Consider the following 24807-nt stretch of genomic DNA (forward strand, 5'->3'; position numbering starts at 1 on the left):
CAAATCTTACATTGCAATCGTTAAGAAAATGAATAATTCCGCTGTGGGTTAAGGTAAATAAAAAACACTCGTATCATAGCAGGTGCTGTTAAATACAGCGCAGGTTTATTCCTAAGTAGTAATATAAATATTATTCGGCCTATTGCATAAATTTATGAGGTCAAACCCTATGAATAATTCGATATAATCACCAGTTTAATTAGTTTGCTGTGTTGTTCTAATATATGCGTCCAGTAAAATCATTTCGTTGTACGTTACAATTATTTTATACGTCTTCGATTTTCGATAAATTGGTTTTCCATCATCCAGCACTTAACGAGCAACCAAATGTATTGCTTTTGTGGAGTTATTAAATCCCACAATATGTTTGGGTTCGTCGTAGCTTTTAAAAAAAGATCCCCTGGTTTTGAAACTAACACACTAATTAGGCTAACAGTATTGCAATGACTTATGTCAATCACTAAGTTTACGCTGTTTTCCAAAGGACTTGACTTGACTTTGTATATTTCAACAGGTGAGACATGACCACCGTGCTATCTGACTCCACTTAATCGAAACTAAAACAAACTGCCATTGTAATTTAAGGAGCATACTGTCAGGTCGCTTATAGATTTATTGTACATTCACATAATTCAGCATAGTTCGCAAACACGTCTCGCAAGTAAGGCATGCATCTGTTGACTGTAGTGCAGTAGAAAGGACACTTTGACTAACGTTGCATTCAAAGCGAATGCGTTGAGGATTAAAACTGGCCAGTTAACTAGCAGGATGCAGCGCACAGGAAACACGCCAGAAAGACTTTAGCAGACTTTAGCACACGCACAATAAACACAGTACTGTAAATAACAAATACAGACGCTGATTCGCTACACCACCCGCCTTCCCCCAGGAACACAAAAAAAGTTCCTAGCAGTTCGTTGAGCCGCGCTTCTTCTTTAAAATCTTCCCAGGATCCGATCAGAAGTCGACCAACAAACGCAGAACGTCGGACATTTGTGCAATATGGAAACAGCACGTGTTGGGAACCGTGGTGTTCAATAGAGCGAAGAGGGTTCATGAATTCCTTGTCTTGGCGGCCCACGAACAACTCCAGGGGTAGCTGGTTGTACGACACGATGTAACGTCTGAAATGGTACTTGAAAGGCACAATAAACAACAATGCAAAACACTTTTGAATAGCCTATAATGCAGAAAATGATCGTCTTAAAACGCAATTCTAATTTCAAATCGCAAAACTGAAGTTAGTTGCTTAGAGTCTTTTGCTCTAGAATACCAATTAAAAGGGGCAAGGTGCTAATCTCAAAAACGCGAAAACAAATTACATCGCCTAGTCCACATTAGATGGGTTCCCTAAAGCAGACATAATAACCTTGGCGCAAAAGGTTATTCTAGAAAGTTACTCTCTACATGCTAGTAACTTCATGTGGGCTACATGACGGTTATCTCACACCGTCCGAAAGGTAAATAAGGCATCCAAAGGCCTTAGCAATCATAGGTTTATAATACCCAGAGCATTTTCGCTTGCAGTCACAAATGAGATAAATCTCGCGTTATGTTGGGAATTGGCAACAAGGTTTGGCCTTCTGCTCTGTTTTCCTTCTTATAAATCATAACGGTTAAGTGACGCAGGAATTTCAGACAAAGTGATCAGGTTATTTTGGGTGAGATATAAAACATCAATCACCATAACACGTGACCAGAGACAGTAGCCGCAGTGGCTTTGACACTTTAGAAGTAATGACTTCTGTAAGTGCTGGTTAAGATAGAATCTATCCGTTTATTGGTTTTGAGATTAGGCCTAGCTATCACGAGAGGTGTTCAACCTCGATCGTAATATTTTCACCTTTAAAACTTTACCAAAAAAGGGCCATAATTTCGCAACAATAACTATAACAGTCTTGCATAACCACTAATTTAAAGCGTCAAACGATTTTTCTCTGCATTACGGCTAATGAAATATCAATTTAACAAGCAATAACGCTGGCATAAACTAGTCAACAAACGTTTCAACAAATCATAACTGATCGGCGTAGCTTAAAAATACTTACAAGCGAAAAACTGCGCTAGCAAACCAAATGAATACATACTTTCTATGCAACCTGACAGTATGCATAAAATTTAAATCAGAAGGGTTTAATTGCGTGTTCATATCTCAGTCGGGTTCACCAATGTATATTTCAACAGGTGAGACATGACCACCGTGCTATCTGACTCCACTTAATCGAAACTAAAACAAACTGCCATTGTAATTTAAGGAGCATACTGTCAGGTCGCTTATAGATTTATTGTACATTCACATAATTCAGCATAGTTCGCAAACACGTCTCGCAAGTAAGGCATGCATCTGTTGACTGTAGTGCAGTAGAAAGGACACTTTGACTAACGTTGCATTCAAAGCGAATGCGTTGAGGATTAAAACTGGCCAGTTAACTAGCAGGATGCAGCGCACAGGAAACACGCCAGAAAGACTTTAGCAGACTTTAGCACACGCACAATAAACACAGTACTGTAAATAACAAATACAGACGCTGATTCGCTACAACTTAAATCTTTATGTTAAAATGACTTAAATGGACTAAAAATATTTTAGGTAATGGCCTTTGACTTGACCTATGTCTTCTGAACAATTACTTTATTTTGTCAAACAACTTGGGTTAAACGATTAAATATTTTTCGACTGTTGGGTTATTTATCTCAATTTTGCACGTAAAATAATTTGATTGCTTCTATATGTTGTGTTTTTACTATATTTTCGTTAATATGTGGATTACAAACGGACGAGTTTGCCAAATTTAATAGTTTAACGCTTTGTGTTGATTAAAGTGATTTGACTTGGAATGGATTTTCTCTAATAATTAATCGGCTAAGACATGACTTGGCAAACAATAACTTGGACTGGGACTTAACTTGTTATTTTCTGCAAAATACCTGACTTGGATTTATGTTTTTCAACTGGTTTGACTGAGACTTGAGTCTTTTCAAAATGACTTGTTTTAAAACACTTTAGACATCTTATACAGCTCATAATTTGAAAGATTTATACGCCAATGTGTATTTGGACTGATTTACCCAAAAACACGACTGTTAGTTCCGTTTAGACGGAATCCTGTTATTTATTAATCCAAATATGTGTGACAAACCGCTACAAAAATAAGCACTACCTTACAGCCTTACACGAATAAATTTATACTGCAAAAGAGGAATGTTTCAAATCACTTTTACAGTATAAGGTGATTTGCCATAGCCAAAGCCTTTTAATTTCAAAAATCGTTTAACTGTCAATACGAGGTACTTGAACCCCTGTAATATCTTGTCAAATCTGGGGGTACTCGTACCCCGGTTCGAGACCCCCATTTTAAAATACCGCATCTCGTGCGACACCTAGCGGAAATTTGGGCGAGTTAAATATATTCAATCAAAATATTGTTTTCACAAAATTATATAAAGGTAATAATTCCATCGTTAACCTATAAATGCTATATATTTTGCTTTTCTTGAATTACTGTTACAGTCAAACACATTTATTCCTTTCTATTGTCTAAATTTGGTTTAGCTTTTTTTCATATGTTACACGCTTGGAATAATTTTAAGTCATAGGTCCAACAATAAAAAGTGATTTTTTTAAACTTAAAAAATAATTGGTGTTTGGCTTTTTAAGTACTTAATAAGTTCCGGTACAGAATATGCGAAAACATAGCACATTTGTCGATGTGTAGCGATAGTGGTTATAGGCCTACTCAAATAACATCACCCAAACCAACGGTTTTGAACCTTTAGTTTCGTTACTCATACGAAAAATAAAAAGTATGGTGACCTGGCAATGACAAAAAGATTGCATTCAAGTTATCATTAAACATTTAAAGTGTCAGTAGGCTGATTGTTCGTTTTAATATTTACCGTTAAATATATATTTCATAAAATTGACAATATTACCCCCCTCCCCCTCCCCCTTCGTCCCTAAAAAAAGTAAATTGCATAGGCGGATCTAGGATTTTATTTTTATGGAAAAAAATCGGGAAACGTCAGAGTAACATCTAAACGTGACGTCACAAGTTCCGTAAAAATTAAAAATACGAAAAAAACTCGCGTGCATCGTAAGAAAGGTCTTTTTAGAGTTTGACTGTCCCAAACTTTTCATTTTGATTAAGACATACTAGAGACAGAACTTATAGTTTCAAGCAATGCGCGAAAAAAACAAGCATTAGCAAAGTTAAAATAGGCAAAAGTTACAATTGGGGAGCATGGCCACGTTCTCCCTGGATCAGGTAAACTATCCCTTTTGTGATAACTACCCCCAGATTTAGAACCCCTGGACTAAACAATGCATTTTAACAGAATGCCAGTAAAGAAGATTAGCAAACCTCGTGTCATGTGAGTTCGCCATCGACCATGCACCTTGCAGTCAATTTAACCTCACAAAAACAAACCATTAGCGCACCAAGAGACTGAAAATCATTGGCAATCAATTGGCGACAAGGGCGAAACAAAATGCAGTTTGTAGGGGCTCGATTTCTTTACAAAAAGATGTTTTCGCACTTTTCTGGATAAGGTACTTTTATAAAACTAACTGAAATTATGTTCGGCAGTTACTTGACATGCGACAAAGAAATAACTCAAAAATAACCAAAAAGTTAAAAAATAATAAGACGACGTTTATTTATTAAGGGAACATTTTTCATTCGGTGAGTGAGGCAAAAAATGAAAAGCGGAAATCTTGAGTTGGGTAACAAGTGGTCATCGATGGCCTAGACCAGTGGTTGTCAAAGTTTTTTTAACCAGGTCCAATTTTTGTTTTCAAAAAAACAGTCAGGCACTACTCCACTTTGAGAACCAGCGGTGGCCTACTAGACAAAGAAAGTGGCTTCGGCCTTAGGACTGCAAGAAAAATGCAAACAAGCTGCCAAGTCAGACCGGAGCTCGCGCATTCCTTTCACATGACTACAGCAGCAAGCAAGCAAGCAAGCGAAAAGCGGCACCTTTGCGCTTTCACGTCTTACAAACTGCCGCCGCTGCTGCTGTTGCTGCACGGTGTTTGGTGGTGCTTGAGCGTTCCGACCGGCTGGCGAGGAAAAACGGTAACCCGACTATATCGCCGCTGCCAGCAGCTCCGGCAAGGCTAAGCCTACCCCCAGGGTTAGTTGGAAGTTAGGCAGGCTGTCAGCTCTCGCGCTGACTTTACTGTCGCTCCTTTTTCTCTTTTCCTCAGTGAGAGAGAGAGAGAGAGTGAGAGAGTGGGAGAAGCGTCCATGCGGAACGGGGCCTTGGCCCTTCGCGGCATCGCGTCGCGTTTTATTGTTCGACGCGCGGTTTTTTTTTTGGAGGGCCCGAATTTGGGTTATTCCTGTTTGCACAACCCGCCGCTTTATTGATAGCGCCGTCGAAAAAATAACTTCGCGCCGCTGCCTAATTGCACAGTGGCGCTTAATAGCCAGTCAATCGACTGCTTGCTGACGAGCTTCCGCCAAGTCGAGACTATTTCGCCGTAAGTTCGAAGTTTTACGTCGACGAGAATTGAAATTACAGTCTAGCTGAGTGATATTATCGGTGGGAGGCAGTTGTATAAGTTTAAATTAATTTGAGACAGAACAGCGATAGGAGCAGTTATAGCGCAGAGTATGCCGTCGTACAATCACACCTTACAATACGTAAAAAATGTGTCACATAAGCGTTAACGCTAACGTTTTGACAGGCAGCGTTTTGGTCAGTAAAAAATTACCTGATCTTAGTTTTATACAAATTGCTTGTTTTTTACGCAAAGTTTAAGTGTTTAATGCCGTTTTGGGCGTGAACTCACATCACTGTCTTAACTTTTGAAAGGCTGTACTAGGAAGAGTAAATATGTAATACTTTTATAAATAAAACATTAGACCAATAAATTATTATTCTACCAGAGTAAAATGTTACCTTATAAACTCGTACTTGATGTTTATGAAAATTGGCGATTTTTTTGCTTAGTAATATTTACAAACATATCTTACCGAAAAAGAGTTGTTACGTCCAAGGTTTGCAGTTTTTACCTTAAAAGTAGCAATTTTAAAACGTGACAACTTAAAAGAGAAAGCGTTTTAATCCGCTACAGTTTTTGTTGTGTCCAATGTATCGAAATTTTAGCGAGGCTGGCGGCTGTTCAGGCCCAACCTCGGATCGCGATGGTACGATCAATTAGTTAAATTCCGACGAGGCCTAACAAGATAATTCGACGGCGCGCGAATATTTCTAGAGAAGTGAATGGCCCCAGGCAAAGATGGCAAGGATACGCCGCCTCAAATTGGCCTCGCTTATACACGATCCTAAAATTGCGCCGCTTGTTATGTGCCAGTATTAGGAGAATTTTCGGCAACGAAATTAGGCGCGTTAGGGTTCCGCTTTTTTCACTGGATTACAAAGTTGCGCTTTGCAGCTCAAAGATAAAAAGGGAAAGACTTTGGGATTATTTCGACGCCGGGCAAGTTTCGATTCACTTGGAATGGGACTGAGAGCAGACTAACGACGTTTGGTGCCGATTGCGATCATGAGACATGGATAGCCGCGCCCCGAAGTCGCCTGAAGAGATCAGAAGGCGCCTAAAGGCCAGGGACGTCCTCAGCAGCGTTCTGCCGAGATCCAGGGGCCAGTCGCCGGCAAAAAGCGAGCCAAACCCGGCTAGCGAGTCGATACAACCCTCTTACATTGGCGCAATGAACCGGGTCCGCAGCGATTCGCCCATCATCGGCGCGGGAGGCGAAGTGACGATCCCAGGCGAGCAAGAGTTCAAGGAGATGTACGACCAGGTGAAGTCACGTGACGACGAGAGCGCCGAGGTGCCGTCCAACTTGGTCGCAGCGTTCAGCAAGGCGTCTGACCCGGTGAGCCCCGCACCGGCAGAATTGGGGCGCCCAGAACCTAGTGAAGGCGTCGTCTTGGCCACTCCCTCGGGTGAGAGAGCGCCGGGCGACGCTCCGAGTATTGATCGAGCCGCGGCGCGCCGCGAATCCGATTTCATTTCGCTGTTTTCCAAGCCGGGCACGCGCGCGCATTCCGAGGAGCACGATTTCGCGGACAAGGTGAGCGAAGACAGGGACGATAGCAGCCGCGCAATGGGACGCAGGCGGCGATTTCGTACGGCTGGAAACCGCACCAAACGAACGAGCGAAACCTCGCAGGAAAACAACGACAGCAAGTCATCAGGTCAGACGAGCAAGGTCTACCAGCCAGCCTACATTCAACCGGTCATCGACGCTTCAAAACGCAGCGGCGGCTCGACCAACGACCTGGCCGAAATACTACAGCAACGCAGGGGTTCAAATCACGGCCTCACGACCGGTGTGAGCGAGCCTAGCGCTCGTCGGCCGGCTAGAAGGGGCTTTGTGAAGCGGCAGCACGCGCGGAGAGGTGACAACCGACTGTCAAGTAGCACCAGCGGTGAAAGTAGCGACGAAGCAGCAGCAGTCGGTGTTGCGGACAAAGCGAGCTCCCGCGTGCACAGCGACAAGGTGCCGACTGCCGTTTCCGACAACGAACCTGCCAACACTTCAGGTCCACGTCCCAGGAGACAGCGGCGCGCTAGGAACCAGGCCAAGGCGCAGCAGGTACCGCGTTTTTCCCACACGCCTGACTACGTCGCAAGCCGGGTCAGAAACAGCCAGCAGCCGGCCGCCAAGCAAGGCACCGATCACGCGCATCGCCAGGCAAGCAGGCGGAAGCAATATCCAGAGCCTGAGGTCGATAAGTACTCGACATTGCCCGAGAATTTCCGCCAGTCGTTCGATCAGCCGCAGTCGGGCCCAGCAAGTGCGCTGCCTGTTTTCTCGACTAGTACCGAGCAGTCCAAGCCGTACGCGGTGCGAGCGGCCGTCAGCAAGCCGCTGGAAAGCACGGACGTGAACATTTTGCCGAGCCGCCGCGAGTTAATGATTAGCAGCAGGCAAACATCAGCGGCGGCGTCCTTAGAAGAACGAGCAGCGAAAGCAGCCATCTCAACGGCCCCAGTTGTACCGCCGAGCAGTGCAAATCAATCACAGCCGAAACAGGCACCGTCAAGCGCAGTAGTGGTGCAGAACAGTAAGACGAAGTTTGACCTACATGCCACTGCCCCAGGCCGTAGAGCATCCGTGGACAAAAGTGCAGCGCAACTGTCCCTTACCAAACCGACTATCGGCGCTCTGCGCAGCATTTTCAACACTCAGGACTCGCCCAAGACCGATTTCGGGCAAGTCTACCTTGGCGGCAAGAAGCAAGCAAGCCCAGGCGGTTTTAGTAAGAGTTCTTCGCGAAAATCCAGCGTTTCTGAGCCTCCGACTCCCCCAGTAGCTACCGAAGTCACGCCGACCGTCGTTGTGGTCGCGCATAATGTGCCCGAAGTGCAAGAAGTAGTTTACAGACAACCAATGATTGAGGCACGAAAGGTTGCCGAGTCGTATTGGCCGCGCGATGAAGACACAGAAAAGCTGCTCAACCGCAATTACGCAGGCGCTAAAAGCCCTCCAATACTCGAACAATCAACGCTAATTGGTGCGAATGAAACGCAAGGCAACATGGACAAGGCGAACGGCTTTGAAGTTGGCCACCCGTTGGACTTGAACGCTGCTGTCGGCTCGCCCAAGGAAACAAACCTAAACGACGGCGATCAGGCCTTTTTCAACTCGATGTTCCACAAGACCGTTGATGGCCAACCCGTGTCAGTGAAGTTTCCCAAGGGAAGCGGTCAATTACAGCCGCAGGAGAGTACAACCACTGCACAGCAGCCTGCAGCGCTGGTAAATGGTAACAGCGAGCCCAGCCCGAAGCAGCTGGCTTGGAACTTTGAAGACCCAGACAGCAAGCTGAAGCAGTTTGATGTTACAAAGGTCGAGGAACAGTTTAGCCCCGGCGGAAAAGTCGCGCTGATTAACGACATAGCTGAAAGCCTCAGAGACATAACTATTGATGGAAAACCTATTTATCAAGCTCCCAAGTTTGAAAAGCCACTGGAAACCTCAAAACATTTAATTCCTCCTGAAAAGACAATGGTTGATATAACAAAGGTTCCAACTTCATCTCGAAAAAGCAGCGTTGTTTCCCAGTCAACTGCCTTGCCACGAAAATCAATTGTTTCGCAGACCACTGTTGAAAGTGCCGAGATCGACGAAGGCTGTTTCACAGAAGAGGAACCAGTGTTTCGATCGCACAAAGTTAACTCTTCGCAGCCAGGGTTAGACTTTGACGCTGTCGTAAGGACAATCAACAAAAGTGAAGAGCTCAACAATCGAAGAGCGAGACTTCACTCCGATGGTGGACAAGCGTCTTCTGAAACTACAAGCGTAAGCAACGGTGGCCAGTCCAGCAGATCTCTAAGTGACCCTCTTCCCCATGGTAATGAGGTAATCAGTGTAGCTGAGCAACTTTTAGCACAAAATACTTTAAAGGGAGAAACAATTATCAATTCTCCCACTGACACCCTGTCCACGTTCAGCGAACACCTGTCACTTCAAGATTTTGAGGATGTTTCATCAATAGGCAATGAACTAAGCGAACAAAAGAGGGTGCAAGTTGCCAAAGTGATTAAAAAGAAATCGCTCAGCGACCCAATCGCCAAAGCTGTGGAAAAAGCGGGAAAAATGGGAGTTAACGGAATGCAATCTCCGGTCAATGAGGGCTCTACTTTGTGCACATCATCAAGTGAGCCAAATCTCTCCGAACAAACAGACGGTCTTGGTGAGTTAAACGGATTTAAAAAGTTAAACGGAAGAATCGATCCGCGTAATATGCTCTCTAAAGCCGTCTCCACTCCTGGCGTCATCATGGATTTAGACCCAACTGCAATCCAAGAGGCTCTTCGATCCGATTCCTCAAACCGCTCGTCAGTGGCTGAAAAGTCCGATGGCATGGACCACGTCGTGGAAAACGAGGAAAAACAATTCCAGCAAGTCCTGGATAGCTTCAATGCAAGCTCGCAAGAGGAGAACGGAAAAGTTCCGGTCTGTCACACACGCTCTTGTAGCGCCCCGGTGGATAATTTGGATAACAACTTGCTGCAGCAGGCTTCCCAGCGAGTACGTCGCCCCGGGATTATTCAAGTTCCGTCCATGACCGATGTCCGAAGTAATTTGGTGAGTGCCAAGCAATTTTCAAGCTCGGTCGATGAAATTCACGCCGCTACTTTGCCGAGAGCTGCTGGCAGTCGAGGCATCGATTATCAGGTAATTTTATTTATTTATTTAAGTAGAAGGTATTTGTTTTAACAGACCAATTAGGTGCATGAGGTATTTGTACTTTTTGTCTTTACCAAAACTGTATAGCAATTATTCTCAAACTTGTTTTACTCATTACTCTTAAAATTACGAAGGACCTCATCAAATTATATAAAAAAATTGGTAATATTATACTACAATAATTCCTCTCTAACATTTAAAGGCGCTGGCCTATAATCTTACCACATTTTTGTCCAGAGGTTTACATTGCTAACATTTTGTGTTAGGGTGTGAATTAGCGTTTTGGTTTGGCTGGTACAGGTATTATAATTATATTCCTTTTATCGCATTTGTTTTTTCCTTGCCATTTCAATTTTAATAACTCATTTTGTTACTATAACAAATGGATTAAGATTTTTGATTAGCGCACAAAAAATGTATACAAGCTGTGAAATGATAAATTATAAAAAAAACTCTGGTACTAATGTGCACCTGCCAGATATAATTAATCAGTCAATAAACTTAAAATATGTTGCATTGACCTTAACTTCTGCCAATTATTTAAAGGCTTATTTTTAAAACCAATATTTGGCATTTTAGTGTTTAGCAGACAGTTCTGTTGTATTGCTAATGAATATATTGATTATTAGGATACAAGAAAGCTTGTTTTGAAAAACCTTATGGATACAGAAGGATCTTACGTAAAATCTCTTCAAATTTTGCATGAGGTAAGATATTTAATTTGAAGTATTACCTAATATTAAACAACCTTTTATAATTGACTATATGTCACTATTGTATTCTTAAATGCTTTTCGGTGTAGGTCAATATTTTCAAGATAGGTCATTGGACCCAAATTCCTGTTATGTGACTCATTTTCAATTACACTGTTTACAGAGCATTTAAAAAATGTCCCCTGTGTAAGTCAATGGCCACCTGTAGGTTGACCAAGTACTGTAATTGGAACCATTATTGGCATACAATGAACTTCTTGTATTCGTCTTACTGACTTGTAAGTTGAAAAACACGCCAATTTAGGAGCAACTGACAGGCAACATTATGTATTAATAGCAGCTCCAGCTGATATATGCGTTGCTGTCACATTTAGGAGCAATTCTTGGGTGTTATTGCTTCCAACAGGAAATCAATAAAACTGCAATTCATTGCTGCCATTCACTTAAAGCAGTATGATAAAACTAAAACTTTCAGATTTAAAGTATCATTGTTACAGTTTTAATAGGACTGACTTGTTTTAATGTGATGCCACACTGTTAGTTTAAAGAAGGTTTTATTCTGAAGAAAGGTTCGGTAGTAACTATTTCAGCTTCTTTAATGCTAAGACCTAATTTTTTAAGTAAACTTTAATTTGTATCCTGTTACAGAAAAAATGATTTATTATTGTGGTTGCTGGACACACAAATCTAATATATACTTCAACACTTAGATATTTTTAGATTTCTTGAGAGGTATTTGGGTGTGTTAAAGCTTGTGCAAATATTGGTATAAAAATTATGAAAAATGACTCACTTAGATGATTGATACATTTATTTCCGTTTATCCCGGTAATACATACATACAATTTAGATTTTGAGAGGGGATTAATGGCCTTTCTTTAGCCTATACCGTTTTGACAACATTCGAGTAATAGTTTGGGACAACACCTTAACCCCAACCCTTGTAATAATATTAATATATATTACATGCGTTATGTACAAGGGCTTGATTAATTACTGATAATTTACCTTTCATTAGTTAAAAGTGTTGTGTTTTAGTGGTAATAAATCTTCAGACTATACAAGTAAAGTGGATAAAAACGTTAATTACTTTTAAATATAGTTACAGAAACATCTGTTTCGCTGTATAAAACTGTCAGTGGCATTCGGCATTTGCTAGCATTTTAGAAAATGCATTCAGTTCGCTGTAGTAGATGTATACGATACGAGAGTTATGTGGTAATCCTTTTTACGCACTGAATAGCGAACATGCAGCCAACCGTTGGACGTGTACGACCATACAGAATTGCAACCGTGAAAAAATACGCCGCTGGACATATCTGTTGCAGCAAACCCAGAGCTAACAACCAGTCATTAACTGTGGATGTCTAAATATATAAATAATAATACATATTAATTTGCGGCATTGCTGAGTGATTTAACCTATATATCGGACATTAAGGTTAGATCAAATAAGAAATACTGGCCATATTCTTACAACTTTAATTGCACGCTCAATGCATTACAACCTTTTTTTAGTTTGCGATCGTTTTTTTGCCTTTTTTTGATCGACTCACAATAATCTAACATTTTAGAAGGGAAACAATGTCTATATGCATTTACTTTGAGTGCTAAACTTGATCTTGTATATTGGACCATATCGACCACACAACGCAGAATTCTATATGTTGCATAATGATTACGTAACTATATTTCAACTATATTTTTAAGTGTCCCGACCTAATGAAGCTATAACATTCAGAAGTGCTTACGCCCCACGAGTAAAAATCCAATTCCTAAATTTCGTTTCATCAGCAGGCGAAATACGTGATTCACCACTAATCGTAATTTGACCGGCACGTTTATGTACTTTTGATGATGGCAAAGTAATTCCTCTGACAAATTTTGATAACGTTGTGCTCCAGTTAAAAAGTTAATGCATTTACTTAAGTGCTCTAAAGTCACTGTTTTAAGATTACTTGCCATAATTATTTTTGGAAAAAATGGCTTTACTGAAATGTTTACGATACGACAAATTGATAAGAATATACCGTTTTTACCGATGTCAAATACGTGTCTTGGATTTGACTGTTTATGAAATGACTTTGACTTGGAGAATTGACTATTTTTTAAAAATGACTTTGATTTTAGTTGTTTTGCGAATTACTAACACTGGGATTGAAATCCTTTAAAATGACTTATTCACAAATCGCAATCACAGCCTTGCTATCCGTTTGCGGGAATTCTTTATTATAGACATTTGGGCGTTTTGCAGAAGTACATGCTGCCGCTGAAGCGTCCTGAAAACCAGAGCCTCTGCGATCCGCGGCACGTCGACATTATCTTCTTCCAAATCCCGGAGATACTGCAGCACCACCAGAAGTTCTACGCCAAGGTGCGGCAGTGTTACGCCGACTGGGATTCTTACAACACTAAGATTGGAGAGCTGTTTATCGCATCGGTGAGTTTTTCGGACCTGACTGCAGTGGAAATGTTAAACTTTACAGGTTTTGAATATCGTGATTTATCGCCCGTACGAAGCAGAATGGCAAACGCCCAAATTTTGAGTGCTTATGGAGATTTTCAAAACGATTAATAGGAAAATAAGTTTTTACCATTGAAGCTAATCTCGATCTTTGTAGTTGTAACTATCGTGTTCAATCGCGTGTATGAAGTAGCAGGGTAGTAGCACAGGTTTAAGTTCTTATGGAGGCTTTTAAAGCGATTAAAAAAACTAAAGCATTACCTTTGGCTTCAAATTGTTTTGCAGTTTGTGTTTTTAGTTGTCGGACAGCTTTTAGTGAAAATTGGTGTCAAAGCCAAAAAGGTCGAGTAAATCGACATTATCTTGAAAAAGATGTTTCGGTACGTAGGCTACTTGTATTATCGTCAGTCAATATGGCTGAAATACATTCAAACCTCACTGTTAAAAGGTGGAACGCAATTGCGATTTACTCCAACCTATTTAGCTTTGAAATTCATTATTAAGCTACATTACAGATCCGTGCATAGTGTACCGAGTATTTTAAACAGTTTCACTATTCAATTACAATCTTCTAAATTTTTTCCTATTCTTTTTATTTATTTTTACATTTTGTTTCACGTAAGATAAAAAAAAGTCAAACACACACACGAACCGAATGTATAGCAAAGTAAAACTCTCTTTCCGCTCAATCAAAAATAAACGATGTTCGGTTGTTTTAACTGCGGTTCTATTCCGACATGTGAAACACCGAGATGCGTCGATACGTATCACGTCGTCGCTCTTTCAAATGCATTTAGGTGTCAAACGTTAAGCCCGGCGCGACTTGGAAATAGCAGCGCGACTCTAAATCGATTGATTTACGACGGGGCCTCTATGTGCTGGCCGTCTCTCTTGTGTTTGCGAAACTCTGCGGTCAAGTTTTTCGCTTGCTTTTTGCCGAAGACTGGGTCTTGTGCTGTGTGGATTTTTGAGCTGTTTAAATTCCGTTTCAACGCCTATGAACGTAGTTTTTGACGAACTCTGTTGTATTCTTCTTCCAGTAAGTAAAAAAAGTGCCACACTAAACTGATCGGCTTTGAAATAATAACGAGGCTTTAAAACTGCGATAAACCACAAACTTTACACCAAGACACCACCTGAAAAACACCACAGTTTGACAAGTAGAATAATTACTTTGTTTTGCAAAAATCAAGGCAAAGCTATGTTACGCCTGTAGTTTCATTTAAATTTACCAATATTTCCAAATTCAACGTAAAACTTTGATTTTGTGTTTATAACCGTAGGACACATTTGAATTTAAATGGCAATAAACCATTAACAGCATGTTTACTGTGAGCAATTTGTCCAATACGCATTTATAAAGATAAATTATATTGGAAATGAATGGCAAAGGCAAATAGGTCGCGTAAATCGATATCATATTTATAAAGAAGCTTGTGTACACACTTGTATCACCCTCAGTTAATGTGAGTGAAATCAGTTCAAACCTTACTTAATAAAAGGTGGAATTCAATAAATTACATTGTAATATCATTTGTTTTTGTTGTTGAATAAACGTTTAATTATTCAACATATTCCAACGCAAGTGCGACGGGGTAGTTAGAAAAGCACTGATCTCAATAATCGCCACCTCTTGTGTGGATATAACCATAGAGAGGCCATTAACCAAGCGTCGAAGTTTATTGCGTCGTAATGATCTCCCCACAACCAACAGTCGTCCTTCTGTTTGTGCTATAGTGACTTGCAGCACGTTTTACGACCTGACTAGCGGCAGGCAGTAACGAGCACATTTGGATGTCGTTAGGCCACTGTTCAAACTATTAAAATCGCCAGTGTATGATCAAGGACCTATCAAAGAAGAATGGAAGCCCTTGTGCATTCGAAGACTTGATTTCTTTTATTTCAACCTGGTTTTGAGCACGTTTTGAGGTCTGTGTTGTAATATTTAGACCTGTCAAAAATAAGGTTTTGCCCTAAAAGGCGTTATAAAAAAGAACTGGAGCGGTCTTGTGTGTTTAAAGACTTTTTTTATTCTCACCTGGTTTTGAGCAGTCTTTTGAGGGTTGTTATGGAACATTTAGATGTCCTGAAATAAATTAGGTTTTACTAAATACAATTTGAGTGGATTTTGCCGGACAATAATATTGCGACGGTCTCTTTATTATATTATACTCTTTGGAAATATAATAAATTATTCATGTTAGAATGGGTATTTTGACACAATTAGATAAAATAGTTCGGCCCCTTAAAATTTCTTAGCTTTCACGAAAGCCAAACCATTAAAAAAAAAACTGGTTTCAGACATGGAGACTTGCACGTTCAAATTAGCCCCTTTCTTTCCTGTTAACACGAAATGCTTACCACGGTAGGGTTTCCATATTGAGTTCACACAAATCGATATATATTTTTGTATTATCAACGCAAAGCCGAAATACAACGCATCGGTAGCTGGATGCTGCTAAATTCTGTTACATTAGTGTTTCTCAACCTTTTTGGGGGCGACAAAAGTACTCAGCGTAAGTTTCACAACCAAGCTTTCACGACCCACTTCTCTTCTCTAAGCTTTTTTGCAGCTATTGAAACCTAAGACATTAACATTAACAAGTTAGAATTTCATTGTTGTGATATGTGTCTTGGCATTGTTTTCACAATTTTCTCAAGTAATAGAGAAATTCAGTTTAGAACCAATTCCAATAAATCTACCCATATGAAACTACTGCGGTCGGCGATGCAACCAAATCAAACGGAGACCCGATTTTAGGTCGCGAACCATTTGGTTGAGAAACACCGTATTAGAATAATGAGCAATGGCAATTGTGTCATTTTTCGTTTATTTTTGGCCGGGCAACATTGAGAAAAACAAGAGCCCTTCATTTGTGCCTCACTTCCGCATTGACACAAAGTTTGCAAAGCTGCCCTTACGCCGTTTTTGGCCGAACAAAGCGTGTATATATTCCCGGTCCTTGGCTATTAAGCGCACTTCAAAGTTTGCTGTAAGGGCCCTCCGGGCACTCGATACGCCTGGCTGCGCACAGCTTGACGATATTCTTTGTTCGCTTTTGCCTTTAAGCCAGATACTACGCGCCGCTGTGACAACATATTCGGTCTGCGATATACCGACAAAATGTGATGTAAAATGTCGGTGACTGGTTTGTAACACTGACAACTTCTGTGATGGATGGTACGCTCATATGCGTGTTGGTACGTTTTGTACAACCACTGCGATCTATAGTACTTTTGTCGTCTACGGGCGTTTTGTGAAACAAAACAACATAGTTGAAATGTTAAAGACATTAAGTCACAGTTTTTAAATGACTTTGACTTCTTTTAGACAAATGACTTGGCTTGACGTACTTTTTTGGATTTTAGTTTTGGGGCATGGACATTTTCAGGGGTGGCTTCATTACATTACGTCATGACGATACTCCACAAAGCAACTAATTTTATGTTCTGGGCGAACTTTCACGCACAAGTCGCACTGCTCAACATTTCTTAACATTATTGTCGTTGTTACCCGTATAAATAACCCCAGGGTCCTTTGCTAGGTTGTAAAAATTACAACCTGAAAGTAATTCACGATGAAACAAACACAAGATTTGCCGTTCATTTGCATTCAAATAAAATTAGAAAATTATGCTAACTGTAAGGTTGACACTGCTTTTGTCCTCCAGTGATCAACGATACCATCTCATTACATTTTGTCACAAGTCTATAAAATCGCAAAATTGCAAAATCGCCTCTTTAGGGTGCAATTACCCACGTCACACGTGCTAAAAACCACTGCATTGCAACTAAACCTGTTTTTTTTTTAACTGGGGTCCATGAAACCCTTGGTGTACGTAAACTAGTTTTGGGGGGTCCGTGAAGCCCTATTCAAATATTAGTGTATATTTGAAAAGTATTTATTTTTTCAGAAAAAAGTGTATTTAATTAAATATAAAACGTTTTTGCACTGAATGTATGGTTAGACTCCATTGTGCTTTCACATTTTTTTGACCGTAAACAGCATGATTTTTGACATCATTTTATGACGTCATCTATAAAATTTCTTGCCTACACTGGTCCACTCGAAGCGAAATATTTTTACATCAAAAAAGTTGAACCATGACGCGGAAAACGCGCCTCGAAATTCGGGCAGTGATTTTTTGCCGAACGGTGTTTACTGCCTCGAAGCAGGTTGTTCATTGCGCGGCCTTATTCCGTGATTCCAATCCCAAAACAAACACAATTTCGAGGCCAACTGACTCGGGAAGCATTCCACACTCCAAAGCCACGAATCGTCTTCAAAGGAAAGTGCCATAAACAAGCTTGTTGTCTGCCCGCTGAAGATTTACAACCACGCCTTACAGTCTCCCAGTCGCCTACTCCGACCTGACTAAATAGCACGCCTTTCCAGCCTCTCTGCTAATTATATGGGCCTAAAAATTATTTTCGAAACATACCTTGTTTTTGCTGCTGCATTTGCCATGGTTTGCTATGGTATATGCCCCAGACCGATTTTGCCAGGAGCATCATAGAACTGTCAAATTTTCAGATTTGACGTAGTGTGGTAAGTAGGTGCAAATCTGGAACTGAAAACGCACACGGCGTACCACCTCTAGTATGCAGCTTCAGTTGTTTGCAAAACACAAGCTGTTCTAATACGTATCCTTTGTTGATATATCGAATAAACAAACAAAGTTAAGATAGCGACGCAGTGTCGATGCACTTATTACTTACATTACCATTGCTGCTGAAAAAACAATTACTAAAAATTTTGTTTTCGAATTATATTAAAAAATCGTTGAGCGATCCAATTTTAGGTTTTAAAAACCTAGAAATATTCTTTAAAGTCTGTTTTTTCATAAAAAAAAGTGCTGTTCAACCCGCCTTACGCTGTATATTGATGTCAATGCGAAATCCGGTCGCTTTTTGCATTACTTTAACTAGGTGCACATGTCCGCCGTAAGCAAAACTCTTTGCTGTTTTTGGAACAACAGCGGGTGTTGTAATACTGAAACAGGCAGAGTCGCTGTAAGCCTCATCGATAAGGGTAAATTCCTAGCGTGCTTTGGTGAGGTTAATGTCGTATTACACGTGAGCACTAACCACTTAAGACGACACCTTGGGAGTTTAGGAACAGGAAATCACTCTCACGCAGGCATGCCGCTATATTTACCTTTTCCTGACCCGCCATTCTTTAACCCAGTGGTTCTTACCAGGGTTCGATCGAACTCTTCACTAGGGTTTAATGAAGCTGTTTAACGGCTTTGGCGAGAACGTCCTCTGAAACATAAATGCTGTTATTTCAAGCCAAATTTGAATTTCTTTTATGCGTCAGATGTAACGTTATAAATTGAAAGTTTGACCAATTAAACCTATATAAATGCAAGTTGATAATTTGATTATGCCCAGTTTCAGCTACTAGGAGGAAGAAACGAATACTGAACGAAAATTTGGGGTTCGACGAAAGCTTGCAGAATAACACCTCGACAGGTTACCAAAGGTTAAGAACCACTGCTTTAACCATTGCCCGAAGCGGAACTTTCTTTTTTTTGTTTAAAATTTCGACTTAAAGAAAAGTTTTGGTTGATTGCAAAAAAAGAACAAAAAATGATTTTGTCGGTTGCAATTAGTGAATTTTAATAATCCACTCTGAAACGATGCTAAAATTTAACAACTTTTGCAAAAGCCACTTTAAAAGGTAATTGAAACTTCAAATAAACGGTAACATCTTGATATTATAAACATGGGTCTAACTCAGGGTTGGGTAATTTTTTTGGGGGTGGTCCTCTGGTTTTTGATTGGAGGGGGTGCATAAGAGACTTAGCATATATTGGGACCGTGTCAAAATGTTACCTAATTTACCTTTTTAAATAAATCTGTAAGTATCATTGCGTTGACAAACTGACATGAGCAGGAAAAGTAAGGTTTCCACGAAAGTATATTATAACCTTAAATTATATAAAAGCCGTGGGTTATTTTGGTTAAAATAGTTTCCGAAATGAGCCACAAAACGGATCAAATTGCTTGGAAATTTTCCTTTAAAAAAGACTGGAGTGTTTTTAGTGTTTTACTGTAGTTAAATTAACATGCACAAACGCGTGTGTTAATAGTGTGTCACAATATAAAGCAAAAATATATTCAAACAGATATCTAAGGACTGTTTATGAAAACAGGTATTAAATGCCAATAATAGTAGTAAAATGTAAAATTTATAAATATAAGATCGTGTATTAATTATATTTATAAATTTTATATTTCACTTTTTAACTACCATTTATTGGCATTTGAACATGTTTGCTTTTTGTGCAGAAACTGTATATAAATATAAAATCTGTAAAATTTTAAGTATTTTATGTTTTGTACTTAATTTTATAAACAGTCTTAAGATCATCTGGTACCAAAGCAAGAATCTTTCTTTTACATTTTATTGTCTGCGGGAGATTCCTTACACCCTAAAGTGTTTCAGCTTATATTCAAACAGGGAAGATTAGCGATTTTCATCTAGCTGTTTCAAAAATGTAGCGCCATGTTGTTGAACCCGTTTGGTTACACGGGTGTGCTTTATTTAAAACTCAAAATAAACATATTTCGATTTTCTAAAGTACAAAAAAATGGTGAAAATAATTACCTATCAACCCCATAATAAAGCATACACTTTTTTGCGTTGGCAGTTTCTTAAAATGGTCAATAGTAAACTCGCAATGTTCTCATAAGCCTCTCAAGCTCAGCCATGTGTCATTTCTGACTAAGTTGAGGACAAATTACCCAAGTAGGGCGTCCGCGTAAACTCTGTTATTATCGGGCGACAAAAAGTAGAAGAAATGGGGCCTTTACACGCGCCGTTACGCCTGAACGACTCCGGCATGTGGTGAACTTTGTCGATTTAGCGGAGCGTGACGCTTTGCGCTCAATGACTTTAGAGGATTTACAAACACTGCTCATAGCTGCCCGCCTGCCTGGCTTAACGTGCCAGGAGATTATATCTGTCCCCATTCGCCCGAACTACGACCCAACACGTTTTCTGCGCTTTTGAAAACTTTTATTATTTTGCGTTTTTTGGCGGACTTAGGGTTAAAAATGATATGTTGTCATTTGAGTTTTTTGTCCAACTAAAACTTGTGGGGATCCGATCCTATGCTGAAGTCTGTATCGTTTTGCAGCAATTCATTAAAAACGCAATGGCTTAAGTCAAGTAGATATTTTAATTCGAATCAGTGATTTTTCATGCGAAACAGTGAATTAAACTTGCATTGAAGAAGTAGTAACATAATTGTCATACACTTTCAATAAACTAACAAGGTGAGCTACTTTTACCAGTGTTTTGAACAATACATTTTTAAATGACTTAAATCTCAGTCAAGTATTTTTGAATAAATAACAAGTCAAGTACTAGCCAATTCATAATTATAGCACGTCAAGTCCCTTGCATAAAAATAACACGTAAAGTGTTCAAATTAGTAAACATTTTATAAATCGACTAAAAATAACCTAAAAAACAACAAAAACGCAAAATATAGCAAGCGAATTTTTTTATGTGCAAAATTTAGATCAATAAAAAAATTGAGATAAGTGAAAACACTTCATTTCAAACCAAGTCATTTGTCGAAAAGAAAAAGTCAGTGAAGTCATTGGAAAACAGTGACGTAACACTGCCTTTTACTACAAGACAATAACACTAACTGAAGTAAGGACACCTGCATTATAAAAAATTAGATAGATCTTTCCTCAAGAATAATAAATGTTATGTTTATCACTCTTTAATTAACGAAAGAGTCGTCAAAAGTCCCAACAAACTAATATAAGCCACTGGATAAAGAGCTTTAAAAAGCTTTGTTGTAACTCATTTAAAGGTGATGCCTTCTCCAATCTCCATAATAGCCCGTTTTGTAGCCAATAACACATGCTGGACTTGCTGACGTAACACTGACGTCACACCCACATTAACCTTGGCGCTCTCGTGACCTTGAACGCTGGCATGCAGATTTGCGGAGTTAAAGCTTCCGACCAAAAAGCGCTTTTTATTGCTTTTCACATTGCCTTTTTTGACAATGCACTGCCACAAATTAAACGCACAAGCAGCTAATTAATGAATAACAACGTTATCAAATAAATTTCGAGATTTCTTCTTTATGACGTCACGTTTTGACGTAACTTTGTGACATCTCAGAAAAAAGTTTGTTGCCCTAAACGAAAATCCTAGATCCGCGCCTGTATAGTAGACCTTGTTCCAAGCGACTGTTAAAGAAGTTCAAGAGACCTTGTCGGTCAATCAAAATCTTATGTGGAAGTTACGGGATTGCATATTGGACGCTTATGGTATTTTATGAATCACTACATCGGTAATGCATCGGATTGTGACAAAACTCAAGGAAAAATGCATTAAGCTAGTTGGGATTTTAGAGTTTACGCTAGAAAAATTACCCATAATCAATAAAAAAAGAACGTACACGCAAATAAATGTATTGTTAATTTCTTTAACAGAAAAAAATTGATTTAAATTTTAATCGTAGCTATACAATAGCTTAGGAAAAATACGAATCAAACCGATCCGTTTTCAAACTCCCTGTAGGTCGAGGTTTCTATGAGTGATCATTTTTTCTAGTTTCCTTTTAAAACAACCGCTTTCGGCAAAGCAATTAGCGGCCTTGCGAGCAACTTCCATTCTCGTCGCCACAAACACGTCCATTTCCGCCGCAAAGCGTGTTCTCGCGTGCCGAAACATCACCTTGTGTTGACGCTTCCCCACAAAAGCCCTTTGCATCCGCATTCTTCCAAAGGCCCCCTTTCGCTGTTACTTGTTATTGGCTTGTGCCAGCCGCGTATTCTTGCTGTTAATTGCAATTCCGAGCCGCGAAATGTCAAGGTGAAAAACGAGACCGCGGCTTTCGAGACACAGGCCTTTTTCAGTCCTTACTGAAAAGCAGTGTTGTAATGACTTAAGTCAATGAATTGACTCAACTGCACTTATGTAACCGTTTTTTTAAAGATTTGACATAAACTTTTGGGCAAAATGACCTGTCTTGACTTCAGTTATTGGATAAATGAATTGGGTCGGAATGAAGTGTTTTATTTATCTCAACCTTTTCATATAACACAATTAGCTTTTTATAGATTGCGTTTTTTTTAAGTGTTTTCATACACCTAAATTGTTTATATTATTTCTTTCAATTTGCGCATTCAAAAAATAATTTGCTTGCTGTAGGTTGCGTGTTTGCTATTTTTGTTACGGTGTTGGTCAAAGCCTGACGAAGTTACCAATTTCATTAGTTAGCGTTATACTTTTATTACATTTATTCAACTCGGATTTGACTTGGTCTAATCATTATTTGACAGGGACTTGACTTGATTTTTTATTTGAAAAATATTTAGAAGGTATTTTGATTATGATTTTTTATTTTCAGGCAAAAATCGGGGAAAATTTTCTGCCTGTGCCCTTTTGTGTTAAATTGAATCGCAAAGCAGCGCTCCAAGACTTGCCAGTAAACTTGAAAATGATCGTCGGCTGCGAAACGAACCAATTTATTTCGTGGAATAGATTTCCTGTCCCTGAGCGCGCGCGAATAGTTTGAAATCAAGTTTTGTGCGCCGCGAAAAGCGTTTATTTTTTTGTTTAAGTTATGTCGCCTCGGCATAAAATCGAACGCAAGCTAATGGCGGCATAAATAATTGATGGGCTTTGCGACAGTTTTTCTTTCTGGCCCTTTTCCGCCAAGCGAGCAACACAGATCGTGTGCATTTGTCAAATATTAAGTACAACCTGGATAGTTACAATTGTACATTTGCTCATTGACACACACACACACAAAACGGCGTTTTTTTATTGTCACCCACACCAAAAAGGCGTTTTTATTATTTTCACCCACACAAAAAAGGCGTTTTTTTATTTTCACCCGCACAAAAAATATATTTTTTTTTATTTTCACCCTTACAAAAAAAATATTTTTGTGTAAGTTTCTGTAAGGTGTTTTTGTGGATTTACTTGTGTTTATTAATTTAAAGTTGCTGTTTTGAGAATAGACTACCGACACTAAATTTGCCCTTTTAAATCAAGCAAATTTGCTCAGAATAATTACGGGCAAGCAAACTGCATAAATCACAAAGTTCTACTTATAAACTTTGTGATGATTTCGAATCTTAACATTTTTGATTAAGGACAGCTAGCAGTTTTGGAACAGACATGGATCCTAATACAAGCAACCAAACTTGTAATATCATTATTTTATCAACAAAATATGAAGATCACCTTTGACTTAAAATTAAATTTGGGAATTTAAAAGGTTTAAATGGTTTTATGAATAGCCAGTGTTGAATTAAAAGCCTCTCAACGTCAACTAAAAGAAAACTTTATAACTAAGCAAATTGATGAAATCGAAAGTGTAAATATATAATGCTTTTGATTTGCTAAGCTAATTTTCGCTTTAGCGTTGAAACGATTTGTTATGTTTCTTGTTGATTTTCCACTTTTCAAAAAAAATCATATCCTCGTAAACCCCTAATCAGGAATACGTCAGGAATGTCGAAAAACCCAATTTGAACCTCAATTCTCCGATTAGAAAATAGAGCGCTTGCAGTTGACGTAGAATATTCATCACAAACTCACGTATCGGATTTACGTCGATCAGTTGGGCTTCTTTACTTAATCCACCCCTGTTGTCTCCACACTTTATCGCTTAAGTTCTGTCAATAAAATGATTCGCCGAAATGCGCATGCACCTTTGCTTTTGTGCGTCAGTACGGATTTGTTTGCTTAAGCCGTCTATTTAAAGCGTTAACTCCCCACCTTGTAACGTGCCAGGGAACCTTGCTCTCACAGCAATGTCAAGTCAAGGTGTAAAATATATTCAATCCAAGTCAAGTCATTTGCAAAATCGACTGGACCTGAGACATTCCAAACTGTTTACAACACTCATAAAAATAAATAGCAAGCCAGGTCTTTGTTCACAAAATTACACCCTAAGCTATTAAAAAAAGGTCGACTTGTCCGATTATGATTAATGCTAAAATTACCAAAAACTAAAAATTAACAAAAACGCAATATATAACAAGCAAATTCTTTTATGTACAAAATTAGGCTAATTAGCCGAATTTTATAAAAAAAATACTCAAAAACACTTCATTTCAGCCCAAGTCATTTCTCTGAAAAACCTAAGTCAATTCAGTTCGTTTGTCCAAAAACTTAGGTCAATTCAAGTCACTCACCATCATTGGGAAGGTTATTAAGAAAGTTGTATTCCTCCTTGGAGTTACCGTAAAAGAAACAAACTCTTTGGAAACAAAGCTACCACGGTATTGCTTTGCTGGGCGCTATCGTAATGTAAACATTGACTGCTTTCGAAATTGCGATTTACGACACACACGTACTTTAATTTCGGTTAGCAAGAACAACCTCCTTTAATTTACATGCTAATTTCAAGTGGGTGTTCTCCAACAAAACTTTGCAAGGTCGTAATCAAAGTGTGACCCCAGTGGTACGGGG

The 24807-nt window shown here is 39.4% G+C and overlaps 1 protein-coding gene across 3 annotated transcripts in view; it reads left to right on the top strand.

Annotated features, from left to right (window-relative positions):
* The first annotated feature begins 5839 nt into the window (after positions 1–5839).
* The window catches only part of LOC146136759 (uncharacterized), an 84531-nt gene continuing 65563 nt past the window's right edge, over positions 5840–24807 (top strand). For all 3 annotated transcript variants that reach the window (XM_083395998.1, XM_083395997.1, XM_083395999.1), the window contains exons 1-3: positions 5840–10157; positions 10799–10876; positions 13137–13322. In XM_083395998.1, coding sequence (XP_083252124.1) covers positions 6519–10157; positions 10799–10876; positions 13137–13322 — 3903 coding nt within the window. In that variant the 5' untranslated portion in view covers positions 5840–6518. The remainder of the gene's footprint in view (positions 10158–10798; positions 10877–13136; positions 13323–24807) is intronic.

Source organism: Ascidiella aspersa, chromosome 8, assembly GCF_963924565.1.
Source record: "Ascidiella aspersa chromosome 8, kaAscAspe10.2, whole genome shotgun sequence".
Classification (NCBI taxonomy): Eukaryota; Metazoa; Chordata; class Ascidiacea; order Phlebobranchia; family Ascidiidae; genus Ascidiella; species Ascidiella aspersa.